Raw genomic sequence first — 27958 nt, forward strand, 5'->3', positions numbered from 1 at the left:
TCAAAGAATCCTGTCATTTTTTAAGGTTTCTGAGAAGTATAGGTATGTGAGGGGGAAACTACAGTTCCCAGAAATCTTAGTGGCACACGTGCTTGAAATTTTGGGTTTGAACACAACTCGAGGCAAATATGGAGGTGCCATTAAAGGATGGGAAAATGTGCTTTGTTCGGTTTCTTACATTTCTGGATCCCCACGGTTGATGCTTCTTGGATTTTCTGCAACAGACACCCAAGTACGTTTCTGAGCACAATTCAAAGTGTTTAAAATTTAAATCCCTAAACGGCCTTGGTCCAGTATACCTGAAGGAGCGTCTCCACCCCCATCGTTCAGCCCAGACACTGAGGTCCAGCTCTGAGGGCCTTCTGGTGGTTCCCTCACTGCGAGAAGTGAAGTTACAGGGTACCAGGCAGAGGGCCTTCTCGGCAGTGGCTCCTGCCCTGTGGAATGCCCTCCCAGCAGATGTCAAGGCAATAAACAACTATTTTACTTTTAAAAGACAACTGAAGGCGGCTCTGTTTAGGGAAGTTTTTAGTGTCTGATGCTGTATTGTTTTTAACATTCGGTTGGAAGCCGCTCAGAGTGGCTGGGGAAACCCAGCCAGATGGGCGGGGTATAAATAATAAATTATTATTATTATTATTATTAATACCTTGAGGCTGTTTTTGACCCTTTGAAAGGCTCTAAGCTGACTTGCAAGGCAAGTGACACATTGGCCCCAGCCTGGAATACAGCTGCCATGCTGCCCACACATTGCTTCCCTTCTCTCTCTCCCCCCCCCACCCGGCTTCTGAACTCACCACATTGGGGGGCAGCTTGTGGCCTGGCAAGTACTTGACATTCTCATGCTGCGTGTTGATGATCTCCGTGAGTTTCTTGCCACCAATTTCCTCCTCAAACACCCACATGTTGACTGTGGTGTCAAACTTGTCCAGCTTGGCTGCATTGCTGCCCACAATCTTGGCAATAGCCGAACCCCTGCAGGGGGAGGAGAGAGAGAGAGAGAAAGAGTGTGTATGCAAGGCTGAGAAAGAGTGCAACCATCAGCAGTTGAAAGTCCTATCTCTGTACCAGGTTATTTCATTTGTACACTGCCCAAAGGCTCCCAAAGCAGCAAAGAGCATATAAATACAAAAGAATGATATGACAAATACACCCAGCAGCATGAATCAACAAAATCACCCACCAAACACACTGAGTATGAATTCATGAACTGCATTCATGCTCTCGCCACAGCTCCCCAATTTTCCACTGCGCACTTGGATTCTGTATTAGCACACATTCCCCCTTCCAGCATCTCACCCAGGAACAAGCCTACAACTGATCACCCAGTGAGTGTCTTCACCCTCATCACAACCCTAATAAATAATAAAATAAAGTAATAATAATAATAATAATAATAATAATAATAATAATTTATTATTTATACCCCACCCATCTGTCTGGGTTTCCTCAGCCACTCTGGACAACTCTCAACAGAATATTAAAAACACGATAAAACATCGAACATTAAAAACTTCCCTAAACAGGGTTGCCTTCAGATGTCTTCTAAAAGTCAGAGACAGTCATACCTTGGTTCTCGAACTTAATCCATTCCGGGAGTCAGTTCGGCTCTCGAAACCATTCAAAAACCAAGATGCGGATTCTGCTTGGCTGCAGGAGCTTCTTGCAGTCAAGCGGAAGCTGCGTTGGATATTTGGCTTCCAAAAAACGTGTGCAAACTGGAATACTTACTTCCGGGTTTGCGGTGTTCAGGAGCGAGTACCAGGGCGTTCAAGAAACAAGATACGACTGTAGTTCTTTATTTCTTGACATCTGATGGGAGGGCGTTCCACAGGGCGGGAACCCAAATGGTGTGGACCAAATGGATAATGTCCTGGGTCAACCCCACTGCGGCTGACCCATCAGTAGCAACCCACCGCCAAGTGCGACCATCAGTGTTATGTACTGAGTTGAATAGGATCCAAAAGGCAGCAGTCTGATTGGTCCTAGAACAATAGGATTCAGAATGCAGCAGTCTGATTGGTCCTAGAACAATAGGGTCCAGAATGCAGCAGTCTGGTTGGTCCACAGGAGCCACCCAATCAAGCTCCAGGTGGAAGTGAATCTGCCGCCTGATTGGCCTACAGGTGAATCCCGGAATTAGCCAATCCCGTGTAAATAATGTATATAAAGCAGACATTCTGGGGGAACTTCCATTCCTCCTCACCACTATGAGCTTAATAAAGAGCATGAAATCCACTCTTGACTCCAAGTATATTTCAATCAGCTAAAGAGGTTTCGCCTGCAAACCAGTTCCTTATGGCTTCTCTAACATGGCACTGCCAGACTATAGGAAAGGCCCTGCTACAGCCACCAACTGGCTCACACACCTCAGTCACTGTTGTTCACGAAACTTGGTGCCCCTCCAAATCTTCCATAACATTTCCAACCCTGGTCCCCAAAGGACAACACACAAAAGACAAATCTGCAATGCTCAAGTCATTATATTTGCAACAGAGGCTTGTAATGCAAGCATTTGGAAGGCTCCTGTTCACCCAGTTGCAGAAAGAAAAAAATACTTGGGGATGGATGCCAAGGTTAGTATCCACCTTCCAGAAGTCCTACTACTGTTAGCTGCCTCCTCTCACAAGCCAATGGCGGCCTCCAAGTTAATAGAATCCCCTTGGAAACCAGCTACCAAAGTGGCAAAGTTCTTGGGGAGGGTTGGCCTCAAGTTCCCAGCCGGCTTGATAGTTTGGATTACAGAGTGTGCTGTGGAATCCCCCTTAAATGTAAAGGGACCCCTGACCATTAGGTCCAGTCGTGGCCGACTCTGGGGTTGCGGCGCTCATCTCGCTTTACTGGCCGAGGGAGCCGGCGTACAGCTTCCGGGTCATGTGGCCAGCATGACTAAGCCGCTTCTGGTGAACCAGAGCAGTGCACGGAAATGCCGTTTACCTTCCCGCCGGAGTACCTATTTATCTACTTGCACTTTGAGGTGCTTTTGAACTGCTAGGTTGGCAGCAGCAGGGACCAAGCAACCGGAGCTCACCACGTTGCAGGGATTTGAACTGCCGACCTTCTGATCAGCAAGTCCTAGGCTCTGTGGTTTAACCCACAGTGCCACCCGCATCCCAAGAATCCCCCCTATTCTTCTGTTTAAATTCTAGCTAGGCACCAGGATGGGATGGGATGGGATCAGAATATATGGATTGGGGGGGAGGGGAATTGTGAAGAAATAGAAATGGAAGCAGTGCATAATTGGGACTATGGAATTCACTAGCACAAGATTTAGTGACGCTCACCAAATTGGAAGCTTTTAAAAAAGGATCAAAAGCCATAACGGCTGTGATGTGACGCTGAACGGCAGCTGCTGGGGAACGAAAGTGGGGTGAGGTCTCTTGGCTCCCTTGTATGTGTTTGGCTACAGTACGAAGCACAAAGCTGGACTGGACAGGCCTTTGGTATGATCCAGCATCACTCTTTTTATGCATTTGCTTTCCAAAGTATTGAGATAGAAGAACCCCATAAAGTCGAATCCCCTAAATTGATTTTTTATTTTATTGTTATTTACGCTTTATACCGTATTTTATGCTGGGTTTTTTTGTAGCATCAATTAAGTGTTTTAAATTTGTCGTGAATGCAATAACTCTTTACTGCTCGAACACACCAGTTTCTGGTATATTGCCTAATGACTAATAGGCATGGATAGCTCCCCCATGGATTTCTCTAATCCCCCTTTGAGCTTCTGGCTATCACCACACCCTGTTGCAGCAACTTAGGTGTGTGTTATGTGAACTAGTACTTTCCTGAATCTATGTGCATTACACGCTTAAAGGCCTCTTTAGAGAAGCTTGGTTCCTCCCCCTCTTTCCAAGGAGGTGTGCAATTCTTCAGTGTACTATCACACCGTTCATGTAATGTAGCCATTTATATATCTAAAGACGCCAGTCAGCTAAATTATAATAGTAAGAAACCAAGAGTCTAGACCAACCTTCGCCAACCTAGGACCATTCAGATGTTTTGGACTACAAATCCCATCAGCCATAGCCATCAAGCTGTGGATGATGGGATTTGTAGTCCAAAACCTAGGAAGAACACTGCGTTGGCAAAGTCTGACCTACAAACATGCATCTCCAAATGCACAAACAGGTACAAATCTCTCACATTAGCATTATAGCAGTGGTGTAGCGTGGGGGGTGCCAGGGGGGCCGGCCGCACCGGGCGCAACATCTGGGGGGGCGCGCTCGCTGCCTCCGGAGTCGCCGAAGAGCCTCGGGCGCAGGCTGTAGCAGAGCCCCATGTCTCGTGGAACCGACGAGCTGTGCGCGCGCCCGGGCTGAAGGCGTCCGGCAGGCAGCGGCTCTCAGCCCCGCGCGTCAGGGCCGCGGAGGACGTGCCAGGCAGCCCCTCCTCACAGCCCCGCCTCCGCTGCTGCTGCTGCAGCTGCTGGGCCATGTTGCATTTTCCTCGCCTCTCTGCCCCCCTCCTCCTCCGGGCAAGCGGCGTGGTTTGGGCGGCAGCGCCAGCAGCAACTCGACTCAGATCGGCAGGTTAGGGGTTGGGGGGGCGCAAATTACTTGCCTTGCCCCGGGTTAGGGGGCGCAAATTACTTGCCTTGCCCCGGGTGCTGACAACTCACGCTACGCCGCTGCATTATAGGCTTTCACTTGTGCTTAGGAGAGAGAAGAGTTTAAACAAGATTGCTTATTATAACTAGAACCCGTACATATGCAAACATAGGTGCCCATGGAGAGACTTGCTCTTGGCTTATAGAGTTCCAACTCTTGAAGCTGGAAGCTTTCCCACCTTGCTCCTGATGTGTCGAGGAAATGCACTGAGGTCACTGCGTCGTAACCCTCCAGCGCATGTCCAAATATGCGCTCGGCATATGCTCCAAAAGATACATGCAAGTATTCCTATGTTGCACAGTCAAGCTTTAGCACTGAAAGCCAGTTCCGGGACTAGTCTCTGACATATCCTGGAGGGTAATAATAATAATAATAATAATAATAATAATAAGAGCAGCTGCAGGACAAGCAGAGCCACGAAGGCATTGCCTCGCAGCGCACAGAGCTTCTTTTCGAGAGAGTGATACTAACAAGAGGCTCCAGAAATAGACTCAAGTGAGGGGCGCTCTCTCCTCGAGCGCTAGGGGGCTCCTTCCCTCTCCCTCTGCACCCCTGGCAAGCAAACCACGACATGGCAGAAAGTCTCACCAGAGGGAAAGCGAATCTGGCTGGCACCTGTTCCTACCCCCGCCATTTATTAACCCGAAAGTTAAGGGCGCAACGAACTTAGGATAGCTCAGACGGCACAGCAGGAGACTCTTCATCTCGGGGTTGTGAGCCCCACGTTGGGGGTGCCAACTTGAATAAAATATTGGGGTGGAGAGACCAGGTAAGCCCCATCCCACATCATCAATCGCATAACACGACACACTATTTAAATGGCAATCGATCACATAGCACGACACGCTATTTGAATGGCAATGCTCATCAACTGGGGGGAGGGGGGGGTTGCGCGTCCCCTCAAATATTTTATTGCGGGGCCTGAAGGGACTTCGGCCCCCAGGTGTTGGCTCCTATGGTTCAAGTTGCTGAGCGATCGAGGGCAGCGCTCGCTTTAAGCGGCTTGTTTTTTAAAAAACTAATAATAATAATAATAATAATAATAATAATAATAATAATTTATTATTTATACCCCACCCATTCGGCTGAGTTTCCCCAGCCACTCTGGGCGGCTTCCAATCAAGTGTTAAAAACAATACAACCTTAAATATTAAAAACTTCCCTAAACCGGGCAAAGCAATAGCCCCCACCCCTCTCACTACCACCTTCAGTCCTGGCGGGCACTGGACGGGGCGGGGCGGGGGCAGAAGTCGAGAGCCCCACACATCACAATGAGCAACAGGAATCAGCTTTCAGTCCCGTCCCCCGAAAAAAAGCAAAGAAACGACCCCGCTCGGCTGGGCTGGCATGCAAGAGGGTCAAGCGAAGACGCGCTGCCGTCGTGCAAAGGAGGCTCGGCGCTCGCGAGCCGCGAGTGTCCTAACTTGAGGGTCCTAACCTGAGCCGCGAGTGTCCTAACGCGAGGGTCCTAACCTGAGCCGCGAGTGTCCTAACTTGAGGGTCCTAACGCGAGGGTCCTAACCTGAGCCGCGAGTGTCCTAACTTGCAGCGCCTCCCCCGCAGCTGCAACAGCGCTGCCTCCCCCCCCCCACGCGCCCCCCCTCCGCCCACGCACCAGTTGCCGGAGCCCACGATGCAAACTTTCTTGCCTCCCATCGCGGCGGACTGTCAGCAGGCTGCTCGCTCGCTCCCACTCGCTGCCGCCCCGTCGGAGAGGCATTATAAACTCCGCCGCGCGGCCCCGCCTCGCGTCCCGGGCGCACCCTTTCCTCTCCGGAGCGGATCCGAGCAGGGAGGGCCCTCGACGGGGTGGCGGGGAAGAGACGGAGGAGGCCAGGCCCTATGGCGGCTCCGGGGGGGGGGGGGCGCGAGACGAGAGGCCCTGCCTGACCCGGACACTCTCTGCGCACCTGAGCTGGCTCCGCAGGTGCGCTTTTCTGCCTTGAAATCCGCCAGGCAGTTTTGGACGGGTAGCTTTCTCCCCGCGCTGCTCGTGTGAATGAACGACCTTGGAAATTAGGGGGTTGAATCAATAAGCGGACGGCTTCATTAGACAAGCGTAGGAAAGGAACAAAGCCAAGGCTTGAAGAAAGTCACACAGGTTTAGGATCTCTGCGGTCCTGAGCTTGCTTCCGAGTACAAGTGTAGGATTGCATGGTAAAAAATGCCATTCGAAACACGCAGTGCCACCCTAACCATGTCTACTCAGAAGTAAGCCCACCGAATCCAGTGGGACTTACTCAGAGATAAGTGGTTGTTAGGATTCTAGCCTTGCTGAGGAATTACCGTATTTTTCCATCTATAAGACGCCCCCATGTATAAGACACCCCCTATTTATGGGGACTCAGATTTAAGAAAATGGGGGGAGATAGCCCAGAGTATAAGACGCCCCCTAATTTTTGACATTATTTTTAAAGGAGAAAACCCTAGTCTTATACACGGAAAAATACGGTATTTATTTCTATAACTTGCCTGCCGCTTGATCACAGCTGTCTCTAAGCTGTGTGTCTAGTATATATATTCCACTGAAAACAGTGGGAGTTACTTGTTCTCTTAAGTGAACATATATAGGATTTTGCCACCAGGCTGCGATCCTTTGCACAGTGACCTGGAAGTCCCAGTGAATCTAATTCAACAAACTGAGCTACAGATAGTGCTTGCTTAAGTATTCAATTTGCAGATTGCAGGATTTAAGCGTTTCCCCATAATAACTGCCCCCCCCCACTTATTCCATGTAACTGGCAGAGTCTGAACACAGAGCAACTGTCCCGACTGCTAGATGCTCTTGTGCAAATCCTCAGCGTTATTGCTGCAATCGGTTGCTGACAAAGCCTATCACGGGCTCAAATAGCAAAGTTCAGGGTGGTAAGACAAGAGCAAAGGGCTTTGCTTGATCTCCCTCGATAGAAAAGTTAGTGGGGCACAGGGCATGTCCCTCTTACTCATGGGAGCCTGTGGTGTGATTAGCAAGCAAGAGCTTATGCTAAGAAGTTGTCATTTGGAGCACAGAGATAAACAGTTGTGTGAAGGGGAAAAAACCACTCTGACAAAGTAAGAAAACATAAGACACTCTCTTTTGTACCTTGGAAGTTATGGTGTGCAGGAACCAAACCACATTAGCTTCCATTGCTGATCTTTTGAACTTGCAGATTCAAGACACGGGCTTATTTTACAGTTCCGGAAACCATCCAATGAAATCCATATGACCTCGGCCAGATCATTCCAGCTCCAAGCAGTAGGGTAACTGAGAAAGGGCACTGCTGTCCACATTTTAGCCAGCATGTACTGAAGATCAGGTCTTAATCTGAGCCAAGGCTCGGGTCCAGATCTTCTGTTCTCAATACGCAGGATTGCACAAAGATTTATTTTTGAGGAGTAATATTCTGCGTAACTGGGAAAGGGCTACAGTATCATCGGGCATAACTGTTAAAGCAGATTAAAACCTTGACTTCTCATTTTACTGGCTTCATCAGGGAAGGGGCTGGTACTTTTAAATTGCTTTCCATGCATGATAAATTGCTCCTAAAGCAGCAACACGATCTAAAGTTGCCATCTCCAGCTATTGACTTGTATGCATTCCCGATTTCCAACTTGCATTAGCTTTGACCCAGCATGGCCAATGGACAGGGAAGATGGAAATTGTAGTTCAATTTCAGGCTGGAGAAGACTGATATACCATAGCAAACTTCAGTTCGTGAATCCCCTCTTTAAATAGGCTTCGGGCAATTTGGGTATAAGGCAAGGATGCAAACATCTCGAGATTGGGATGTTATTGAAATGCTATGCCCTCAGTTCTCCACAATCGAAGGTCAGAGAGGGAGGATTAAAAAGAATGTTATTTGGCTTAGGTGAATTGCATAGAAGAAATGGATGTTTGTCAATGAATTGAGGCTTTGCGTATCAAGCAATTCAGCTTCCTAACCATCATTTAAGGTAGGTCAGTAATGTGATTTCCCTCTTACAGATGGGGAACCGAACTTGATACTGTGTCATGCTCAAGACCACACGATGCACACTCAAAATGTGCTTTGACCCCAAGGTCCTTCAACCCTATGGTTGTAGCTGCTTGCCAACTGCAATATATCACACCAGACATTGCCTATGGAGTTCTTTCTGACGAAGAAAGCAAGCAAGCCACATTTTAAAAGCCACCAAATCTGTATGCGGTACTGATGAGAGTCATAAACAAGCAATCTACTCCGCCAAAAGGAAAGTGAGTGATGCCCAGGCTTTAGAAGAACAGAGAACACACGTGGGCGGAAGCAGCAGGAACTCTCTGGTGCTTTATGGGAGATGTTAGAGATCTCAATCTGCTTAATGAAAATGCAGGTTGAAAATAAATCACAGAAGGACATATTGCAAGGAAATATCACTAGTCGTAAAAACTCATTTTGGAGTTCCAAGTAAACCAGCGACTGCAAGCCAAAACATTAGAACACATTTGAAATATATGCACTTTTGGAAGAAGTGTACGCTAAACATCATTGGTGTTTGGCGCCCTAGGGTCATTGCTGCTCCATTCATAACTTCCTGAAGTCCGTGTGAGTCTCCTTTGGCAATAACCTGGATAGGTAGCCTATCTTTTGGCAACCTTGAGCCAGTCTCTTAACCTTCAGCCTAACCTAACTTGGACTGGGAGAACTCGATCAGAGGAGCTCAGGCACTGGTGACTTAAAAGATTGGATTACTGCAATGCACCTATGTGGGGTTTTCCTTGCATTGGCCCAGAAACTGGCTAGTACAGAACGCTAGAGCACAGCTGCTGGCAAGAGTGAGACCCTGTCAGCATAGAACATCCCTGCTCGGAGATCTGCCCTGGTTGCTGATCTGTTACCAGGCCAAAAACAAGGTGTTACTACTGGTATACAGAGCCCTTAACGACTTGGTACCAGTTTACCTGCAGGGTTGCCTTCGTATATGCCCACTTTGCTCTGTGGAACTGTCGCTATTACAGGTGCCACCTAGCACGCATTCTGCCGTTGTCAAGAAACTGATAATTTAATGTGGCAATTATGCTTTGGAACTTCCTTCCCATCAACATCAGACGGGCACCTTCAATGGATTATTTTTTGAACCCGCTTAAAACATTTGTGTTGAAGCAAGTCTATCCAGACACGTAGATGCTGGTGTGTTTTAATCTTTTCTTAACTTTAATTATCTTTAAATGTTTTGATTAACTGCTTTTATTGGTAATTTTAATATCTATTTGTGAGCTGCGTACAAGCGGCGTAGAGCAACAGACAAAATTTGTTAAATAAAATATAAACCTGATAAGCCTGCTTAGTGTCTAAAAATGGGATAAGGGGCATTTTACAAACTTAGCAAGCGGCCTATCACAGCTGAGAGGAGGCGGATTCTGCTCTGGCAGAGGGACCCCCAAAAAATAAATAAATTAGGAGCTTCTGTTGTAAACCCAATACTTTCCCTAGATTGTCCTTAAATCAGCAACAGTTGACTGTTGAGACTTTCTAGGCAACACACTGATGTCTTGTGTTTCAACCACTGCCAGGTTTGTATTTCTCTTCCTTCAGGCTTTGGCATGGCACGACTTGCTCATTCCACCCCTCGATTCCTCCTCCTCCCTGTGAAGAATCTAGGCTGGGCCTTCACATGCAACAGGAGATGGAAGAATGAACTATACCGCTTCAGGCTATATAAGTAGGGGCCAACATTTTTTTAATGCTCTGATGCTTCAGAGAGTGCTTCCTATATCCAGAAAAAATAGCACGCCACAAAACATCTGAAGTCCGCTTTGTGCTTGAGGTACTCATTTTCTTTCTGCAGGATCTTTTTTTTAAACACAGGGAACATCCCAAAATGAAATTTCCTCACTTAGGAAAACCTAAACTAGTAAAGGCCACTCTACACCTGCTTCCGTTACCTATGCACAGCTGTTAAAGACGTAGGCTTACTTTTAAGAACATAGAAGTACAGTATCTAATTTCATTATAAAGATGTAATGATTAATTTAACGAACTACGTCTGTTCGATACAGCACAAACTACTTTCCCCTACCTTCAAACATCTCTATTGTGGTTTTAATATTTTACTTGCTGCATTGTATTTTTGATGAAATTTTGTGTTCCACCCAGTAAAAGGCAAGGTCGAATGCTACGTTATAAATAACTCACAATAAAATGGCAACAAAAATGTGAAGTTTTCAGATGTATGGCGGTCCAATCATATGCATTCTTCTAAGTTCATAGCACTTGAAATCAACCACTGCATCCCCAAATGGCAGGCCTTTAATTTTGGTTGGATATGTTGATCTAGAGACCTTTCTCAATCAGAAAGAAATATTTTTGTTGCCGTCTTGAGGACTTACTACAAAATGACTGATCTGCTTGGTGAACTGACTTTTATCTTCCCACTTACCCTCATCTGAATCTTGCCTTCTGTCCGTTGCCTTCTTTTGTCAAGCTTTAGCTTACTCAGTAAAAAGCAGCAGACATTAACGGTGCAATACATAATATCGTTATTCTGAAATTGCATGAGATCATCCAACCCAGCCTGTACATAATGGAAAAGTTCTCATGAGATTTAACTCGAAATGGTTAAGTGCTTTGAGAAAAGATGTAAGCACTGCACAACTAAGTGCAAACGAATTGCCTGGCTCCAATTCTCACCAGCCACAGAAGTGAATGGCCAGGGAGAATGGGAATTGTAGTCCCAAAATGACTGAAGGTTCCCTATTCCTCTCCCAAAGCTGCTTTCTCCATGTGTGTGTACGTAACACACACACACACACACACACAAACATCCAGTGTTTTTATGAAAGCTGAAGCATGCACTCAGCAGCCTGAAGGTTTTTCCTACGTTGCCAGGCAATTTTTCTTCTCCAAGGCAACCAATAAAAAGGGGGGTTACCTCGTTCGAGCCGTTAAGTGTTCCAAACAACCACAGCAAACACTTTAGGATTTTTCTGAAACGGGGAGGAAAACGGAAACACCACCTGGCATACAAAGAAAGTCGGCAGGGCAGCACAAAAAGGATGCAGAGCTCCATCGTTTATAGAGGCAGTTTTTATTAGAAGAAGGTGACATCTAAAAGGATACAGTACAAAAAAAGAAAAAGAAAAAAGATTTGGTCCACGGGGAGGGAGAAGGGAGAGAAGAAAGAGAGCCACGAAACACAAAAGCATAATAGGGAGCAGTTAAAAGCAGCTACACTTTGCCGAGCCAGTCAGTCTCTGAGCTTCCTTCATCTATACTTGCCCTGAGAGCCTGCGGCAGCTACGTTAAGGCACCGGGGTTCTAATCCCTGGTACCACAAAGCGGGGTTTGGTGGTGGATGGGGAGGTAGGTAAAAAGGGCGAGGTGGTCTTTCATATGGCAAAGACGAGACAAGAAGGATAGAGCCTCTCACTCTCTGAACGTGGACGCATACACAAGGGAATAGGGCCACCCGGACTCCTGAATTCAAAGCGGCCCCTGGCCTCATTCCAGGAGGTGGATGAGGAAGAGGGGCTTGTCAGTAACTTGATTTTTTTTTTGCAGCTAGTGTCATAAGAGTACAAGCAGCCGGGACCTGTCCAGCTGCATTACAGTCCCAAAAACCAGTCTGCAGAAAGATGCAGCTCCATCCCCCCCCCAAAAAAAAACCTACAGCAGGTGCCTGGGACCAACCTTCCAGCCCCAAACAACCACATGTCAGAAGTGAGTGGCTGCTTTTGCCAAAAATTCCTCCCAGGTCATGAACACCTGCCTGCCATCTCTCCCCGCTCCGTCAGTTCCGCACCCTGTTAATTCGCTCCAGAAACCTGCTCTGTGCCATATTAGGTGAGGAAGGCATTAGGAAAGCAACCCTAACTGGGAAGGTGCCCTTCTGCCAAGTTCTGTGGATCTAGAGAGTTGCGGGGTGGGGTGGGGGGAAAGAAGCAGCGTTTAGGAATTCGGATGGAGGTAGGGGCGAGATGGAGAGGCCCCTCCTCCCCCGCTGGGGAGGGGGGCAACGATTGGGATGACCACTGTGGAACAGACCCAGGCCCAAGACTGTATCTGGGCATCTCCGCCAGCTATCCCATTCGAAAACAAAAAGCAAAACACCAGCATGAAGTTAAGACAGATACAAGTGTTGTGACCCTGCAGACTCCTTGCCAACTTTGCTGCGTCGCAGCTCCCAGGGAAAAAGCCAGAGGGAGCTCCAGCTGTTTCAGAATAGATGAATTTGCACAACATCCCTCAGCCCCTGAAAGGCATATGGAATTTGCTGCAGTGACACCCTCCTGCTCCTCTCCTCTCGCCCTACAAGAAGCTGAACAGGCCCAGGCCTGTACCCATCTGCTCAGGTACAAAGCTGATGTGCAGACACAGCTTTGGGGGTGGAATTGGGGGGGGGGGGAGTTCCTTGGGACTGGCAAGGAGGTCCTGAGCTTGCAAGGCTCTGAACTGAAGCTGTTCCAAGCGTGGAAGAGCTTCAGCTAGAGCCAGGACAGGAGAGCCCTGGGGCTCCAAAGGCAACAATCGAGGAAGGAGGCCAAGCTGAAATACAAGACCTTTGGCCTGACACCATCCCCTCCTCCCCCCGAGGGAGGGGACCGGAGCAGCGGAAAGAGATGTCAGGAGAGGAACGGTAGGTTCTGTGCTGAAGTGGGAATTGTATAGGCCTGAGCAGTGAATCCCTGCAGTGTTTGGTTAGCCGTTAAGACCTGCTGGCTTGGGAGAGGCAGGCCTGCCTATGTGTTGCGGATTCCCAGGGCCTGCTCCAGCTCCTGCCGTCTCTGCTGAACCTGTGAGAGAAGCCAAAACCAGAGTTTTAGCACACATGCAGAAAGAGCAGGTGTTGTCCAGTTTCTGATGTTTCCAAAAAGGAGGAGCTAGCAGCAGATGCCACACCAGCGACATTTTATAGCAGGGATGGGGGACCAAATGTCATTTGACGACGACTCTCAGCAGACCTGCCCTTGCAGCCCACTAGCTGGGGCTGATGGGAATTGTAGTCCAAACCATCTGGAGGTCACCATGTTGGCTACCCCTGCTATAGTCCTGGCTCAAGAGGTACTCCTTCTTTCTTTAACTTATTAAATTTACATACAACCCTTCAACCAAGGACCACAGGTTTGCATACAGTGCTGTTCCCTTCACAAAAATGTGAACTCTTAAGTTCTTTTGTGTGCCATGCCCGCACCTCCAATTTTTAAATCTTTTTTGGGCGTTTTGGTGATTATTCCATACACAGACTGGGTTAGGCTCTGAACTGCACAGGACAAAATATAAACCTGAAGGAGTATGGAAAATTATCCTTTATTCATTTGCTGTGTGTTGCTCTTAAATATGTTTGGCTCCAAGTTAAATATGCTCATGGCTGGCAGGGTCTTGAAAAGCCAAGAGCCTCTGGGGTGCCTGGGCAACCAGGACTAAAGTATCCTGCCCAAACTGAGTAGGTGACTCTCCATGATATGGGAGACTGTCCAGCTCACTGTTTGGAAGGGATCACAGAGGATGAGCCTGTTTACCTTAGAGTAGAAGTATCTGCACACGGCCTCCTGAGCCCATGGCTGGAAGTAAAACTCGGCTCGGCGCTCCTCTTCTGGGTTCCCGACAACATCAGTCATAGCCTGGAAGGAGCATAGGGAAAGGGAGAGGGAGACCCTTTTAATGCATCCATTCATGCATGAGCTAAGCCGGAAGCCCTCGCTTGAAAGGCCCAACAAGGATTCTAAATTTTAACCCCCTAAGCTAGCCTTTCAACTGGAAATGCAGTGTAGCCGGCCCAAACAAAGCCAGGTGGTGATCTGTGCTTGAATTCTCCTTCGAGGCTTCTCACCTTCAGGTCCCGGCACTGGGACTGCAGCCAGTCGTTGATGAAGCCCTGGGGGTCTCTGGCAAAGCTCAGCATGAATTCCCGCTGGGTCTTCAGCTGGTTGATTGTTTCTATGGTCTCGTGGATCTGAGATGGGAGAAAACGACGCACGGAAACGTTGGCAAAAGGGATGCAACAGCACCGTGCTGAAATGCCACCTGCTACCAGAACGCACATGAAGAAGGTCTGCAGCTTCCAATGTATCCTGGGGCACATTTTCACTCCTCATTGTTTTTTTAACGCAGAACATATTCAGAAGCAAGAACACACATTATACCTCTCTTCTTGGCCACCGACTGAGTCCTCTACTCTGCTGTGGCAAGTTTTTCCTCTTCCTTCCTGTAAATTTGTGCCATTTTATCCGTGCACTCATTTGGTTTGTTGCATGGTTTCAGAACAAGGCAACTGTAATCCCAACTTAGGGTCCCCCTTCTCTCTCAATTCAGCAAATGGGATCAAATTTATGAAGGGGTTCATACGGATCTAGTAGCAGCTGTATTAATTAAGCAAATAAAAAAAAAAAATCCCAGCCATCAATTCCAAGCAGGGAAAGCTTAAATCTGAATGAAAAACTCCAGAACGTCAAAAGGCAGAACTGAAATGGCATCAGGACTGGGATCCCAAGGAGGGAGTAAGTCCCGTTAAAAACTCAATGGGGCTTATTCTGAGTAAATATGCTTGCAAGTATGCAGTAGGCTGGGATATTTTATAGCTGACCCAATTGTGTCAAGGCTCTCTCCACATGCACCATCCCTACAAGTCCCACCCCCTGTCCTGGTTAAAAGTGGTAGATCCTTCAGCAGTTGCCCCAGAGCCTGAATCCTACCAGGCAGGAATCTGTTTTGTTTCATCCTTTAATGACAGTGACTGGGCAGCTGTCCCAGAGGCTCTGAAAGGCTGACTGCAGGCCAGGAAGCTGGGAAAACCCAGGTTAGACTTAAAGGCTGCTACAGATGACCTGAGAGACTGTGGAAAACTCTCAGACAGCAGTTGCCCTTGAACCCTTTTTGCAAGATGCTGAGCTGCTGAATGGCCATATGTTCATCAAGAAGCTGTCCGTTTGCAAGACAAAACAGGTAGTTTTGCCACTGAGATACCACACACCTGCATAAGAGTAGGTGGCATGTATTTTTGTAGAGATACAGTGAAAATACACACGGAAAGGGGGCCTGGGCCAGAGTATTCTGTGCTCCCTTTTGGTCAGAAAAGACCATTGGGGAGTCACATGAGCCAGTGCAATGTGCAGCTCACATTTACAGGCCTTAGAGCAGGGATAGGGAGGAAGAAGAGTTTGCACTTGATATCCCACATTTCACTCCCCTTTGTTAGTCTCAAAGCGGCTCACATTCTCCTTTCCCTTCCTCCCCCACAACAAACACTCTGTGAGTTGAGTGAGGCTGAGAGACTTCAGAGAAGTGTGACTAGCCCAAGGTCACCCAGCAGCTGCATGTGGAGGAGCGGGGAAGTGAACCCGGTTCACCAGATTACGAGTCCACCACTCTTAACCACTACACCACACTGGCTCTCACGCTGGGGAACTTATATGGGTCCATAGGCCACAATTCTCTCTGGAGGCTGCATTAGCCAATGGTGGCGGGGACCAAAAAACAAACAGTGGGTGCAGGCAAAATTGGCCTGGTCAAATCATACTCTCTCATGCACACAGACACTCGTTCATCCCCCGCCAGCAATCATTTTGGCAGTTTTCAGGCCAAGCTGCCAGAACAGTGCCTGTGTTATTTGAGGCGCTTGCAGCTGGAGAAGCCTTCTCGCCACAAAAATCATACACCGCAATTAGGCTTAAAAACAGCCTTTCAACAGAAGACTGCTTTCAAACCTTGTTGTGGTGCAGAGGGACCGTTTTCAGTGTACGTGTGGGCACCTGCAGGGTTAGAGCTCCCCCCAAATCATTCCTACACTGCAATTGGAAAAAGCCTACTAGCTCCCTTAGGAGGCTGTTCTCATGCCTAAAATCTGCAGGAGGGTGGCGGCTGGGGTCCCACACACCACACTGGGTCTACCACCCCTACCCTACATAACCAAAGTATTCAGAAATACACAAAGCCCTCAACTTACGCAGGGGTTACATTGCAGGGATCACGCCTAAAGCCAAAATGGCATTGGGTGCAATGGTCAGTGGACATCCGCCCCCTTTCTAAATTTTTTGTTTTCGTTTGCCAAGCGCGTAAGGCGTAAGCTGAATGTGCACAACTTAAATCTGGGCTTACTCTAAAGGCAATGGGGAGAAGCTGTCTGTTTGAACCTCAATGCTGCAATCCAATGCATGACATCAACATACAGTCATGGAAGAAACCAGGACTGCCAACTGCTGGTGCCTTCTCTAAATCACCAAGCATTATAAAGTATTTTTCTTCTTTTTGCCCTATTTCCCCACCCCAACAGAGTTGCGTAATGCTTGCTGTTTCAATGGATTTTTATGACCCCAAAGTTTTAATCTACATGGCTGCAGAACAACAACTTTAAAAGCTCACAACTGGACACGACGCAGGAAGAGCTGTCCCTTCTCAGACATCACAGAGATCAAAGCAAGAGTCTTTGCAAAGTGCAAAGGCCACTTTTCAGAGACTCGCTCCCACCTTGTTATCCAGTGCAGCTATCTCCTGCTGACTGGCTGTGGAGAGCAGGAAAGAATTCATTTGGGTTTTCAAAGTGTCATCCACTTCCACATCAATGTCATAGCAAGCAGTTTTCTTCTGATCATTTGGATCGACGCTGGAGAAGCAAGACGAGAGAGAGAGAGGTGTGTGTGGGTTCAGCAGAACTCTACCAAATCACCGACAGAGATAACTGGGGAAATGAATCATCAAGCTGGGACGGACAATCAGTAGCCTTGTTCAGGAACTGTCGAACTACAACTCCCATCAACCTCAGCCTGCATGTCCAGGATGATGGAAGTTGTAATTCAGTGACCTCACTGCAAGAAGTTACAGGGAACCAGGCAGAGGGCCTTCCTGTTAGTGGCCCCAGCCCTGTGGAATGCCCTCCCATCAGTTGTTAAGGGGTGAAAGAACTACACAACGTTTAGAAGACATCTGAAGGCAGCCCTGAATAGGGAAGTTTTTCAGTGTTAGATGTTTTATTACGCTTTTATATTTGTTGCAAGCCGCTCAGAGTGGTTGGGGAAACCCAGTCAGATGGGTGGGTGGGGGACACACACACAACAATTTTATTATTTATACCCGCCCATCTGGCTGAGTTGGCCCAGCCACTCTGGGCAGCTTCCAACACCTTTAAAACATAATAAAACATCAGACATTAATAATAACAATCTGACCCAACAGAAAAAAGTCACAATAACTTTAAAATAAACAACTTATATCAAATAAAGCAACATTTCACAATCCATTAGAATATAATAGCAAACAGTAAAATTAAATATCAGGAAATAATAATTTAATAAATGTCTTTAAGTTAACATCTTACATTAAAAACCTGACAGTACCAAACTATTGAAGGCTTTTCACCAAAGCCAGACTAAACGTCTTTCCTTCTGCAGTGTTGGATGGCAGGTTGAGAGGAGTTCCCTACCAGGACAGACTTTGCTCATGTGCTCAAGACATCGATTCCATTTTGCTGCACTGTGCAAAATATGAGCAAGCCAGGGCTGAACTGATATTACCCTTGCTGGTATCTTTCCCGGGAAAATCAGAGGCTCACTATGTCAGGTTCCTATTGGAAGACTGGACAAACGCTAGAACATTAGCAGTGGCAAAGTTTTTATCGGTGGTTGCATGATCCCTATCCTTAAGTCTGAACAAAATGCTTGTTTAACTTGGAGGTAGGCTGTCTGAATTGTGCATTGCTTTGTAACAATTTGTTGGGTCTCTGGACCGTAATAAATACCGATTGATTGATAATTTAATAATAATAACAACCACCATCTGAAGGTCCACAGCTTACGTCACCCCTACCTTAACCACCTTAGGCAAAGAACATTTTTAGGTAGCATTTCTCTGCTTCCAAAAATCCAGTCTGCCCAGAACTTCCAATTTTCCGTAGATTGATTTCTGCTTCTACTTTAAAGCATGAATGTTTGGGAAATGTGAAAATGATATGCACCTTAAAACAGACCCCCCCCTCAGTACAACTTGAAGCAAGAATCACTACTGAAAGTTTGTTCTAGCGTGGTTGTTTTTTTGTCATTGTAAATATTTTCCCTTATGTCACCCTCCCCCCCACGACAGTCCTGCGGCCTGCCTGGCTAAGATTCCCACGCCAAGCCCCGCTTGCGCCTTACCTGATGACATGGTTGATGATGATCGGTTCTGGAGGCATAAGCAAAGCATGCAACCGCTGAGGAATCTCCGAGAACTTCATTCGCTGAGATTCAAATATCTGCAGGTCGAAAGGGAAGGCCAAGCAGCTCAGAAGGGCCCAGCTCTTACGATACCCCAGAAAGAGCCGCTGCCTGGCCTCATAGCTTTTACCTGCTGGAGGTACTTGTCACAAATGACGTACTCCCGTTCGTGAGGGTCCTGCAGCTTGTGCGTCTTGATGTATTGCCACAGGGCCTGGATAATCACTGGGCGGGTCTGGGTGTGGATGCCCAAGAGGCGCGCCAAACGTGGGTCCAGTTTGAACTGAGGAGGCTGCAAAGGAAAAGCAAAGTCTCAAAAGGGCAAGAACACAGCTGTCTTATTTGCCTTGCCTAAAAATCGTAAAAAAACAACAACAACAACCACCCCTCAACTTCTGAGGGGGAGGAAAAAAATTCCCTGTGACCATTTTGGAGGGGTGGTGGAGAGAAAACACTCTTTTTTTTTTTTCATCTTACCCCATATAAATTTTTATTAGTTTTTCATTGGTTATACATATATGCAGTCTAGATTACATAAGTTACATATAACATAGCTGTTACAAAAGTCATATATACATTACACAGTTATTTTAGGCTCCGCCGAGCCCCGGACTTCCCTTCACTTCGTTGGTAAGTATCAGATAGATTCTAAAGTCACGTGTTTTATCTCTTTTGCATATTTGCCAAACACTGTTAGAGTTATTCCAACCCTGCCAGAGTCATCAAAGTTCTATACTTATCTTTAATATACGTTAGATATTTGTTCCAATTGTCATGAAACTTCTGGTCATCCTGGTCTCTTAATCTTCCTGATATTCTAGCTAGTTCAGCATAGTTTAACATCTTGATCTGCCAGTCATTTATAGTAGGTATTAACTCCATTTTCCAACTTTGGGCTAACATAGTTCTAGCGGCCGTTGTGGCATATAGAAACAGATTTTTATCCTCTTTTTTCCTTGCCTACTATTCCTAGCAGGAAAGCTTCAGGCTTTTTGGGAAAAGTATATTTAAATTTTTTTTAAAGTTCGTTGTAAATCAGTTCCCAAAAGCCTTTTACTTTACTGCATGTCCACCACATGTTGTAGAGCTCACCATCCCCCTCTCCACATTTCCAACATTTCTTAGTCTTCAGTTTATAAATCTTAGCCAATTTCACTGGCGTGAGATACCACCTATAAATCATCTTCCAAAGGTTCTCCCTTAGTGCCGTACATGCCGTGAATTTCATATTTACATTCCACAGTTCTTGCCACTTTACAAAGTCAATATTATGACCGATATCTACGGCCCATTTTATCATAACCTCCTTCACCTCTTCGTCTTTTGTATACCAGTCCAGTAAGATGTCATACATCCTAGATAATGTTTTATTTTTACCTTCTATGACTTCCACATTAAATTTAGATTTTTTATCTTCAAATCCCAGTTTCTTTTTATCATCTTTTAACAAATCATTCACTTGGTGATATTGCAACCACCCCGTGAGTACATTCGAAAACACTCATTATTTTAATCATCACTTTTACTACACAAACTCACGTCAGGAAAGAGAATTGAAGCAATTTTGTGATAAAAAAGTGTCTGTGGGAACACGGACAGGTCCAAAAGACGGTCTAGTTACAATTTTACCACAGTTGCTGATATCCCTCATATTTCCAGAGGGGCAGCTGTGCTAGTCAGTCGTAGCAAATAACAACAACAACAACAAAGCCTAAGAAAACTGTGGCAACCTTATAGACTCACAAAATTATAACAGAAGCTTTCATGGCCCAGAAGCCAATTCATCAGAAGGATGGGATGCTATCTTATTTATTCAACAACATTTATATACCCCTTGGCTGTAGTAAAGCCTCTGAGCAGTTTAGAAGTTATCAGGTACATCTATACACATGGGTAGCTAGAGGTGAAGTCAGAGGAAAATGAAACACAAGAAATACAGTGGTGCCTCGCAAGACGAAATTAATCCGTTCCGCGAGTCTCTTCGTCTTGCGGTTTTTTCGTCTTGCGAAGCACGGCTGTTAGCGGCTTAGCAGCTATTAACGGCTTAGCGGCTTTAAGAAAAAGGAAACAAACTCGCAAGAACTCGCAAGACGTTTCGTCTTGCGAAGCAAGCCCATAGGGAAATTTGTCTTGCGGAACGACTCAAAAAACGCAAAACCCTTTCGTCTTGCGAGTTTTTCGTCTTGCGAGGCATTCGTCTTGCGGGGCACCACTGTACCTGATTCTGATAATTGCATTAAAGATCAAATGTAGAAATCATTACAGTGACTGTTGACAGAGCAGTTGTTGGCTGATAAACACAAACGTTCTTAGTGGGGCTGAAGAGCTGAAAATAATGCCAACGTATTTCACATCTAGCAACCAATGCACCCCTTTGGTTTCAGATTGTACATGGGTCTAGGAAGCTTGGTTTGGTCAGAACCCAGTATACACATCTGGAGTTACCGTTAAATACATTACGTCTGGTAAATGAGCCACCATAGCTGCTCAACTAGGGCCAGGGCCTTTTCAGTACTGGCCCCGACTTGGCGGAACGCTCTGTCACAAGAGACTAGGGCCCTGTGGAACTTGACATCTTTCCGCAGGGCCTGCAAGACAGAGCTGTTCTGCCTGTCTTTTGGTTTGGACTCAGACTGACCCTTATGTTTGCCTCCCCTTATGGTTTTGATCTATGGGCTACTTTTAAAATGAGGCTGCATTTTAAATTGCATTTTAACCTGTATTTTAAATTGCCCCTCCCATTATGTTTTTACTGTAATTTTACTGGTGTTAGCTGCCCTGAGCCCAGCTCTGGCCGGGGTATATATATATAAAAATTATTATTATTATTTTTATTATTATTATTAGAGAGCTGTGAGAATTTGGGTCCCGGGCTTTTTAGATTCGTCTACTCATATGCTATATAAAACCAAAGGGATGTCTTGGTTGCCATTGGTGAACTTTTTCTCAGCTTCCCTCCCCTACTACCTGGCATTTCCTCTCCCCTCAGGCCCCATCTCAGCTGGCCCTGTCATGAAGGAGCTTTAGCCTACCTGGTAATCCAGCATCAAGAGGACAGTACAACGCACATTCACATCGCCAGGTCTTTTCACCTGGAAACCGTCAGTTTCCTGGGTGGTAGCAGTCCTATGCCACTAAAGGTGAGGAGAGAGGGGAAAAACAGGACAGGTGAGGTGGCAGGGAAAGAAAGAGACAGGCATTCAGAGACAAAGTGAAATGCCACTGCATAAAGAGCAGTATGCTGTACTGGAAGCCGTTCCAGACCTTTGCACTTGATTCTCTGTTACTGTGGCTTCCATATTCCTCACATGCCATAATCGGGTTGAGAACATATATTGGTTTAGGAAGCTATTGGGGTTATGCGATATAACAAACATATAGGTTAAAGGTAAAGGACGCCTGGACGGTTAAGTGCAGTCAAAGGCAACTATGGGGTGCGGCGCTCATCTCCCTTTCAGGATGAGGGAGCTGGTGTTTGTCTACAGACAGCTTTCCAGGTCATCTGGCCAGCATGACTAAACCGCTTCCAGCGCAATGAGACACTGTGATGGAAACCAGAACTCATGGAAAAGCTGTTTACTTTCCCGCCACAGCGGTGCCTATTTATCTGCTTGCACTGGCGTGCTTTTGAACTGCTAGGTTGGCAGGAGCTGGGACAGCACAACGGGAGCTCACCCTGTTGCGGGGATTCGAACTGCCGGCCTTCCGATCAGCAAGCCCAAGAGGCTCAGTGGTTTAGACCACAGCGCCACCCGTGTCCTGAAACACCCACACCCCCCCATGAGAAGCATCTTACCTCCACCAGGTGATTATCAGGGCCATAGAGGTCCTTGTCCAGCTCAATCACCAGAGACTTAAAGAAGGATGAGAACTTCCTCTTCTGTTTGGTAGCATCATACTTTGAGAGAGCAGACTGATGAAAGGGGAGGAGGGAAAAGGGAGAATGAGACCAGCAGATCCCGAATCACAGCAACCAATTACACAGAGCGGTCAAGCCTGAGAAACTAACAGGAACCGTGAATCATCTCTCAAGTAAAGATATGAAAGGTTGCTCTCTGTGACCTGTCAAATGCCTTCCACAGAGCCAAGAGCAATGTCCTCTCTAGCACTGTATTGCACCCACCCCTCCTCAGTGTAGTATCCTTTATCTAAGGTCTTCTTTGGGGCTTATTGAAGTGTATGTCACTTGCAAGCATTAGGCTTATGTCAGCTTCATGGCCTCCCCCCCCTTAAAAAACCCTGGAAGTTCTCTTAAGTTTTTAAAGCTGTGAAATTGATACGCCTGACCATCGAAAAGATAGACCTTAAGAACTGTAAGATTAAGGCAGATTATGAATATGGCCTGAATGAAATCTCAGGTGCCAATTAGAGATCTCCACTGTTGAACCAAATAGTATACAATCTGAATCTGTTCAACCAATCTGTTTTGCTGCTTGCAATCAGCAGAAGCACTCGATGTTCGTTCCTGAATACAAACCAAAGAATTATCTCACAGTGCAGCTATGTAAAGTACGAGAAATTGTGTGATTCCAGGCTGGAGATGAGTCACATGCCACTTCTTGCAAACCCAGCATTTTGGTTGTGACATAACACTTATTTCAAGCATCGGTAGAAGCCAACTTTCAGGACTGGCTACAGGCAAGGTTTAGCTGCTCTCCATCTTGTCTAGTTTAAAGAACCCCAGGCATTAGGAACTCAGCAATGATACATTTGCAAACTCTCTGCAGCCCTAAGTGGAGATGGCGATTGTAGCCCTCACTCACATCTTCTAGCAGACGTCCTTCCACTCGGAGCTCCCAGGAGGCCACGGTGCCTTCTCCATCCTCTGCATCAGACTTGGCTGGGTTGAAGGTGTTAGAGATAAAGATGCGCAGCTTCCGCTTTTGCTGAAAAGGAGCAGCACCCAGTGCGCATTAGTTGTGAAAGTGAGAACCGATAACCGTAATATTTAACACTTCCTCAACCCAAGGAACCAACTGGACACCCAAAAAAGAAAAGGAGTCTGCACAGCTGCTAATGCTCATCTCTGTATCTGATAGCTGCAGATTGAGCGAGGAAGCAGCAGCTAACTTAAACTGTGCCATCAGGGAACAGTGTGATTTCTTCTGTATCAGTCAACACCTGCAGAAGAAGTCAGGTCTCAGTTCATAACCTTTGATTAAGCTACTACAGGAGAAGCGACTAATCACGGCCTTCTTCCATTTGCTTTGCAGGGTCTCCTGGCTCAATTCATTTCAGCACTTGACGTGTAGATGGGACTTTGGTTTGAAAGCAACTCTAACCATCTTAGCAGGTATGGTTTGCGATAGACAGGAAGCGAATACAGTGGTACCTCTGGTTGCGAATGGGATCCGTTCCAGAGGCCCGTTCGCAACATGTAAAGCCCGCAACCTGAAGCGCCATATCTGTGCAGGTGTGTGGTGCGACTTGGTGCTTGTGCACATAGCACAATTTAGCGCTTGTGCGCATGCGCGAGCAGCGAAACCCGGAAGTAACCCTTTCCGGTACTTCCGGGTCACTGTGGGACGCAACCTGAAAAAATGTAACATGAAGCAAACATAACATGAGATATGACTGTACCTCGGTTTTTGAACGTAATCTGTTCCGGAAGACAGTTCCGAAACGTTCAAAAATCGAGGCACAAAGGGCGGTCTGCAAATTTAATGGAGAAAATAAATTTCTAAAAAACTCAGTGGAAGCCGTTTGACTTCCGAGGCACGTTTGAAAATGGAAGCATTTACTTCTGGGTTTTTGGCGTTCGAAAACAGAAAAGTTTGACTTCCGAGATGTTCGAAAACCGAGGTACCACTGTACGTTTCTAATCGCAAATGCACACTTGAGAATTCCTATTTAGAGAAGCCCGGAGCCTGTAACTGTGCCCCAGACAGCAACATAATTGCTATGTCTGTACTGGGCATGTTGACTTTATTTTCTATTGCTGTAGGAAAGATCGGTGTTTCTTATGGGGACTCTCCTCTTGTTACCTTAATGGGCCGCTTCAAGGCCTCCTGGATATCCAACCGCTTCCTCATGATGGTCTGGTCCAGCTTCCTCTCAAACGCCAACAAATCCATGTACGCCTGAGACTCTGGCACTAGCTCCCGGATCTAGAACAGAGAACAAGCATTATCAGTCAGGACTGGCCTGGCTCCCTGAAACCGTGACAGACCTCAAAGCGCTTCAAGCCTCACTCACCCGCTGAGGTAGAATCTTATCCGCCATCTTCTTTTTCTTGGCACTATGTAAAAACAAAATTGTTAGGGCGGTAAGTCCGAACCCCTGGCTAAGCAGGACCTTGTAGATTGGATATGTTACTGAATCATATCTACTATTTGATCCATTTTAAATAAAAATAAAAATGCAAACAAAATACATAAAGGATACTTCCCACTATGATAGAGCTTTGTTAGGCGCCAAGGAAATAAAAGTCATCTGGGGTTTTTTTAATAATGAAAAATTCTAAAAGGTCAATGGATAAAGTAATTTACCGTTTATGTTAAAATTTGTAAAGACTTTTCAGTGAAAAATCAATATATATATTTTTTAAAAGAAACTTTCTAAATGAAGCTGAATGCCAGTGTCTAGGAATCACAACATGATCCTAGGCATATTTACTCAGAAGTAAGTTCCACTGAGTTCAGAGGAACATGCTCCTTAGTAAGTATGCACACGGCTGCAATCTGCAGTGGGGATCTTAATATAGGTAAAATTATTTCACATCTGCAACCTAAAGAAGCTTATCATATTGAGAGCACCAGTATATGCAAGTATCAGAGAACACCACTTGGCTTTTTCGCTCTGGGTTCTTCCGAAACTCAAGACAGTGCACCTGACCTGCACAAACCACAATGCACCCACACAGTATCCCATGCTAATATCTGACCACATGACTTATGTGGGAATCACAGATTGAGGATACAGGAAAGGAATGTTGAGTGCAGGAAGCTCCCATAAATATATGGCTGTCAGCGAGTCTGCAGTTACATCTCCTTTCCTCCTAGTTATATCAATAGTGATTTCAGAGTTTAAATTGTCTTCCTGAGGCTTCTCCTCTCCCTCTCTCTATTTTTCCAAGTAAACCATTTTTGGAACTTAAAATAACAGCCAATATCACCCCAAAGATGCTGAAGAGCATGGCATTTATGCTCTTCATTGCCACGAGGCTTGTGAAAGAAGCGGGTTCTCTTACTTATGGTTACGGTTCTGAACTGACTGTTGCTGAACTTGCTGGATCTGCTGAGGGGCTGGCCTTTTGCGAGACTGGTCCATTCCCGACTGAGCCATCCCTGGTCGGACTGAAGGGCTCCCGCCATACCCTGGAGGTCCCATGGCAGGTCCTTGAGGGTTCATGCGGCTGCCAGGCAGCATGCCAGGGCGCTGGGAAAATAAAGAACACAGAGGAACATGACTTTGGAAGAGCCTCAGGACATCACCGCTTCCCTTTAGCGAAACACCCTAAGACATTTCCCTTCAGTTCCATCAAAGGTATTTCTTAATCTCATCTGTCACGGTTGGTCCCAACAGAATCAAGTGGTACAGCTTTTCTTGGATTGTGCCATTTCAGCCTGCAGCTGGAGACTTGCAAGTTTCGCTATGCCTCCAACATACGAATTACCGTATTTTTCGCTCTATAAGACGCACCAGACCATAAGAAGCACATAGTTTTTGGAGGAAAATAAGAAAAAAAATATTCTGAATCTCAGAAGCCAGAACAGCAAGAGGAATCACTGCGCAGTGAAAGCAGCGATCCCTCTTGCTGTTTCTGGCTTCTGGGATAGCTGCGCAGCCTGCATTCGCTCCATAAGACGCACACACATTTCCCCTTACTTTTTAGGAGAGAAAAAGTGAGTCTTATAGAGCAAAAAATATGGTATTTTGTGTGCAGTGCATCTAGCACTTCACATAGAAGAATCCAGACATTTCCCTATTATTGCATTAAGCTTAAATGTATGTGTAGACATGGGGCGGGGGTAGGTTTCTCTCCTGGTCAGAGAAGCATTCAAACAAGCAACCCTTCCCTGCCCCCTGAAACGGTATAAGGAAAGCAAAGCTTTATCGCTTGTACCTGCTGCTCCTTGCACAAACCTGCCTTTAGCCTCGCTATCTCTGGAACACCCCACCTCCCCCTTTGGAATTTCTCATTTATTCATTTGAAAAAACCAAAATCAAACACCTTTACATCGGCTAGCCGGATTTCTGTCGGCTTTAACTCTCTATGCTTTCAAAACAGGTGCACTTCTAATTCTCCGTTTCCTTATGCATCACTTTTATGCAATAAAAAACCCAAAATATGCAAAACCTTATAAATAAAACAAATGAAAATACCATAACCCAACCTCCCCAAGAAGATTCCCTTAAATGCATTTCCACGTACCGGCTGCAAATCCCCCATTTAAGGCCAGAGAACCCGGATCTTCCTCCCCTCCCCACATCGCCCTAAATACCACCCCTTTCCCCTCCCCCTCGGCCCTAAACCCTTGATCCTTAAACCCGCAGCCCCCCCGTTTCCCGCCTCCTTTCCTCCCAGCCATTGAAGCCTCACCCCCATATTCTCCCCCCCGCTTTTATTTCTCCTTTGGGTCCAATAAATCTTATGCCCCGGATCCTGCCCTCTTCCAGCAGCTCTTTTCCCGTTTGCTCCTCTCCTCCATCTTCCCAGAGAAAGCCTCTCCCAGCCCCGCCCACCAGAAAGCCCCGCCCACTGTAGCGTCGCCGCCGCCGCCGCCCTCCCTCCCTCGCCTCTCGCGGACGCCTCGGAGCCCCGCCCCCAGGCCCCGCCCCCTTCGCCTTCCCCTCAGCCGGGCCGGGCCGGGTACCGGGTATGCAGCGCCGGGCAGGGGAGAGCGGTACATTCCTTGCCCCGGGGCCGGGCCCATCCGCACAGGAGGCCCGGCAGCCCCTGGGCCCAGCGCTCCCGCCCCGGGGCCGGCCCCGCCGCCGCCGCCGCTCGGAGCCACCGCCTGGAAGCCCGCCCGCGCCGCCATCTTCCCTCCCTCAGCAGTACAAAGCGGCGGGGCGCAGGGAGGGGAGGGAGGGAGGGAGGGAGGGAGGCGGATGTGGGGTTAGGATGGTTTTACTCGGGCTCGCTACCACAGAGGCGCCGCCCGCAGGAGGCAGAGCGTCGCCGGATTGGCCATAGAGCCCGCAGCCGGCCAGAGGGGCGGAGGGTGGAGGTGAGGCGGAGCGCCTGTCGGGCTCCCCCTGCCGTTCGGAGGGCGGCTCTGTCAGC

The 27958-nt window shown here is 47.0% G+C and overlaps 2 protein-coding genes and 2 long non-coding RNA genes across 6 annotated transcripts in view; 1 reads left to right on the forward strand and 3 right to left on the reverse strand.

The window, feature by feature from the left end:
- Window positions 1–6369, reverse strand: part of GPD1 (glycerol-3-phosphate dehydrogenase 1) — a 20164-nt gene extending 13795 nt beyond the window's left edge. Inside the window, exons 1-2 of the mRNA XM_080994919.1 lie at window positions 6226–6369; window positions 798–975 (exon numbers count right to left, since the gene is read on the reverse strand). Coding sequence (XP_080851045.1) covers window positions 798–975; window positions 6226–6266 — 219 coding nt within the window. The 5' untranslated portion in view covers window positions 6267–6369. The remainder of the gene's footprint in view (window positions 1–797; window positions 976–6225) is intronic.
- On the reverse strand, window positions 5645–6188 carry LOC308470313. Its single transcript, XR_013982361.1, has 2 exons — window positions 6133–6188; window positions 5645–6048 (listed from the first exon to the last, which is right to left on the reverse strand). It is a non-coding gene; the product is annotated as an uncharacterized lncRNA (long non-coding RNA).
- Window positions 6370–7022: 653 nt separating the features above from the next.
- Window positions 7023–12320, forward strand: LOC308471211. The gene is made up of 2 exons (XR_013982795.1): window positions 7023–7850; window positions 8575–12320. It is a non-coding gene; the product is annotated as an uncharacterized lncRNA (long non-coding RNA).
- Window positions 11622–27728, reverse strand: SMARCD1 (SWI/SNF related BAF chromatin remodeling complex subunit D1). 3 transcript variants are annotated; one of them, XM_080994701.1, is made up of 13 exons: window positions 27546–27728; window positions 25919–26106; window positions 24925–24967; window positions 24714–24836; window positions 23493–23615; window positions 22526–22642; window positions 21762–21863; window positions 18860–19021; window positions 18670–18767; window positions 17009–17144; window positions 14376–14498; window positions 14065–14166; window positions 11622–13338 (listed from the first exon to the last, which is right to left on the reverse strand). In XM_080994701.1, the coding sequence occupies exons 1-13, from the start codon at window positions 27711–27713 to the stop codon at window positions 13285–13287; spliced, it is 1539 nt and encodes a 512-aa protein (XP_080850827.1). In that variant the 5' UTR covers window positions 27714–27728; the 3' UTR covers window positions 11622–13284. The 3 variants fall into 3 exon arrangements, with proteins under 3 accessions (XP_080850827.1, XP_080850829.1, XP_080850828.1); XM_080994703.1 differs by lacking the exon at window positions 27546–27728 and adding an exon at window positions 27272–27419; XM_080994702.1 differs by lacking the exon at window positions 27546–27728 and adding an exon at window positions 27104–27136.
- Window positions 27729–27958: the final 230 nt, after the last annotated feature.

The sequence above is a fragment of the Podarcis pityusensis genome (assembly GCF_964106645.2).
Source record: "Podarcis pityusensis genome assembly, chromosome: 2".
In the NCBI taxonomy this organism is placed as follows: domain Eukaryota; kingdom Metazoa; phylum Chordata; class Lepidosauria; order Squamata; family Lacertidae; genus Podarcis; species Podarcis pityusensis.

Coding starts and splice junctions, on each gene's coding strand:
- SMARCD1 (XM_080994701.1), bottom strand. CDS start 27,713: ATGGCGGCGCGGGCGGGCTTCCAGGCGGTGGCTCCGAGCGGCGGCGGC. Junction 17,145..18,669: donor ATCATCAACCATGTCATCAG/GTAAGGCGCAAG, acceptor TTGCTTCTCCAG/CGTCGATCCAAATGATCAGA. Junction 14,167..14,375: donor CCCAGTGCCGGGACCTGAAG/GTGAGAAGCCTC, acceptor TGCTCCTTCCAG/GCTATGACTGATGTTGTCGG.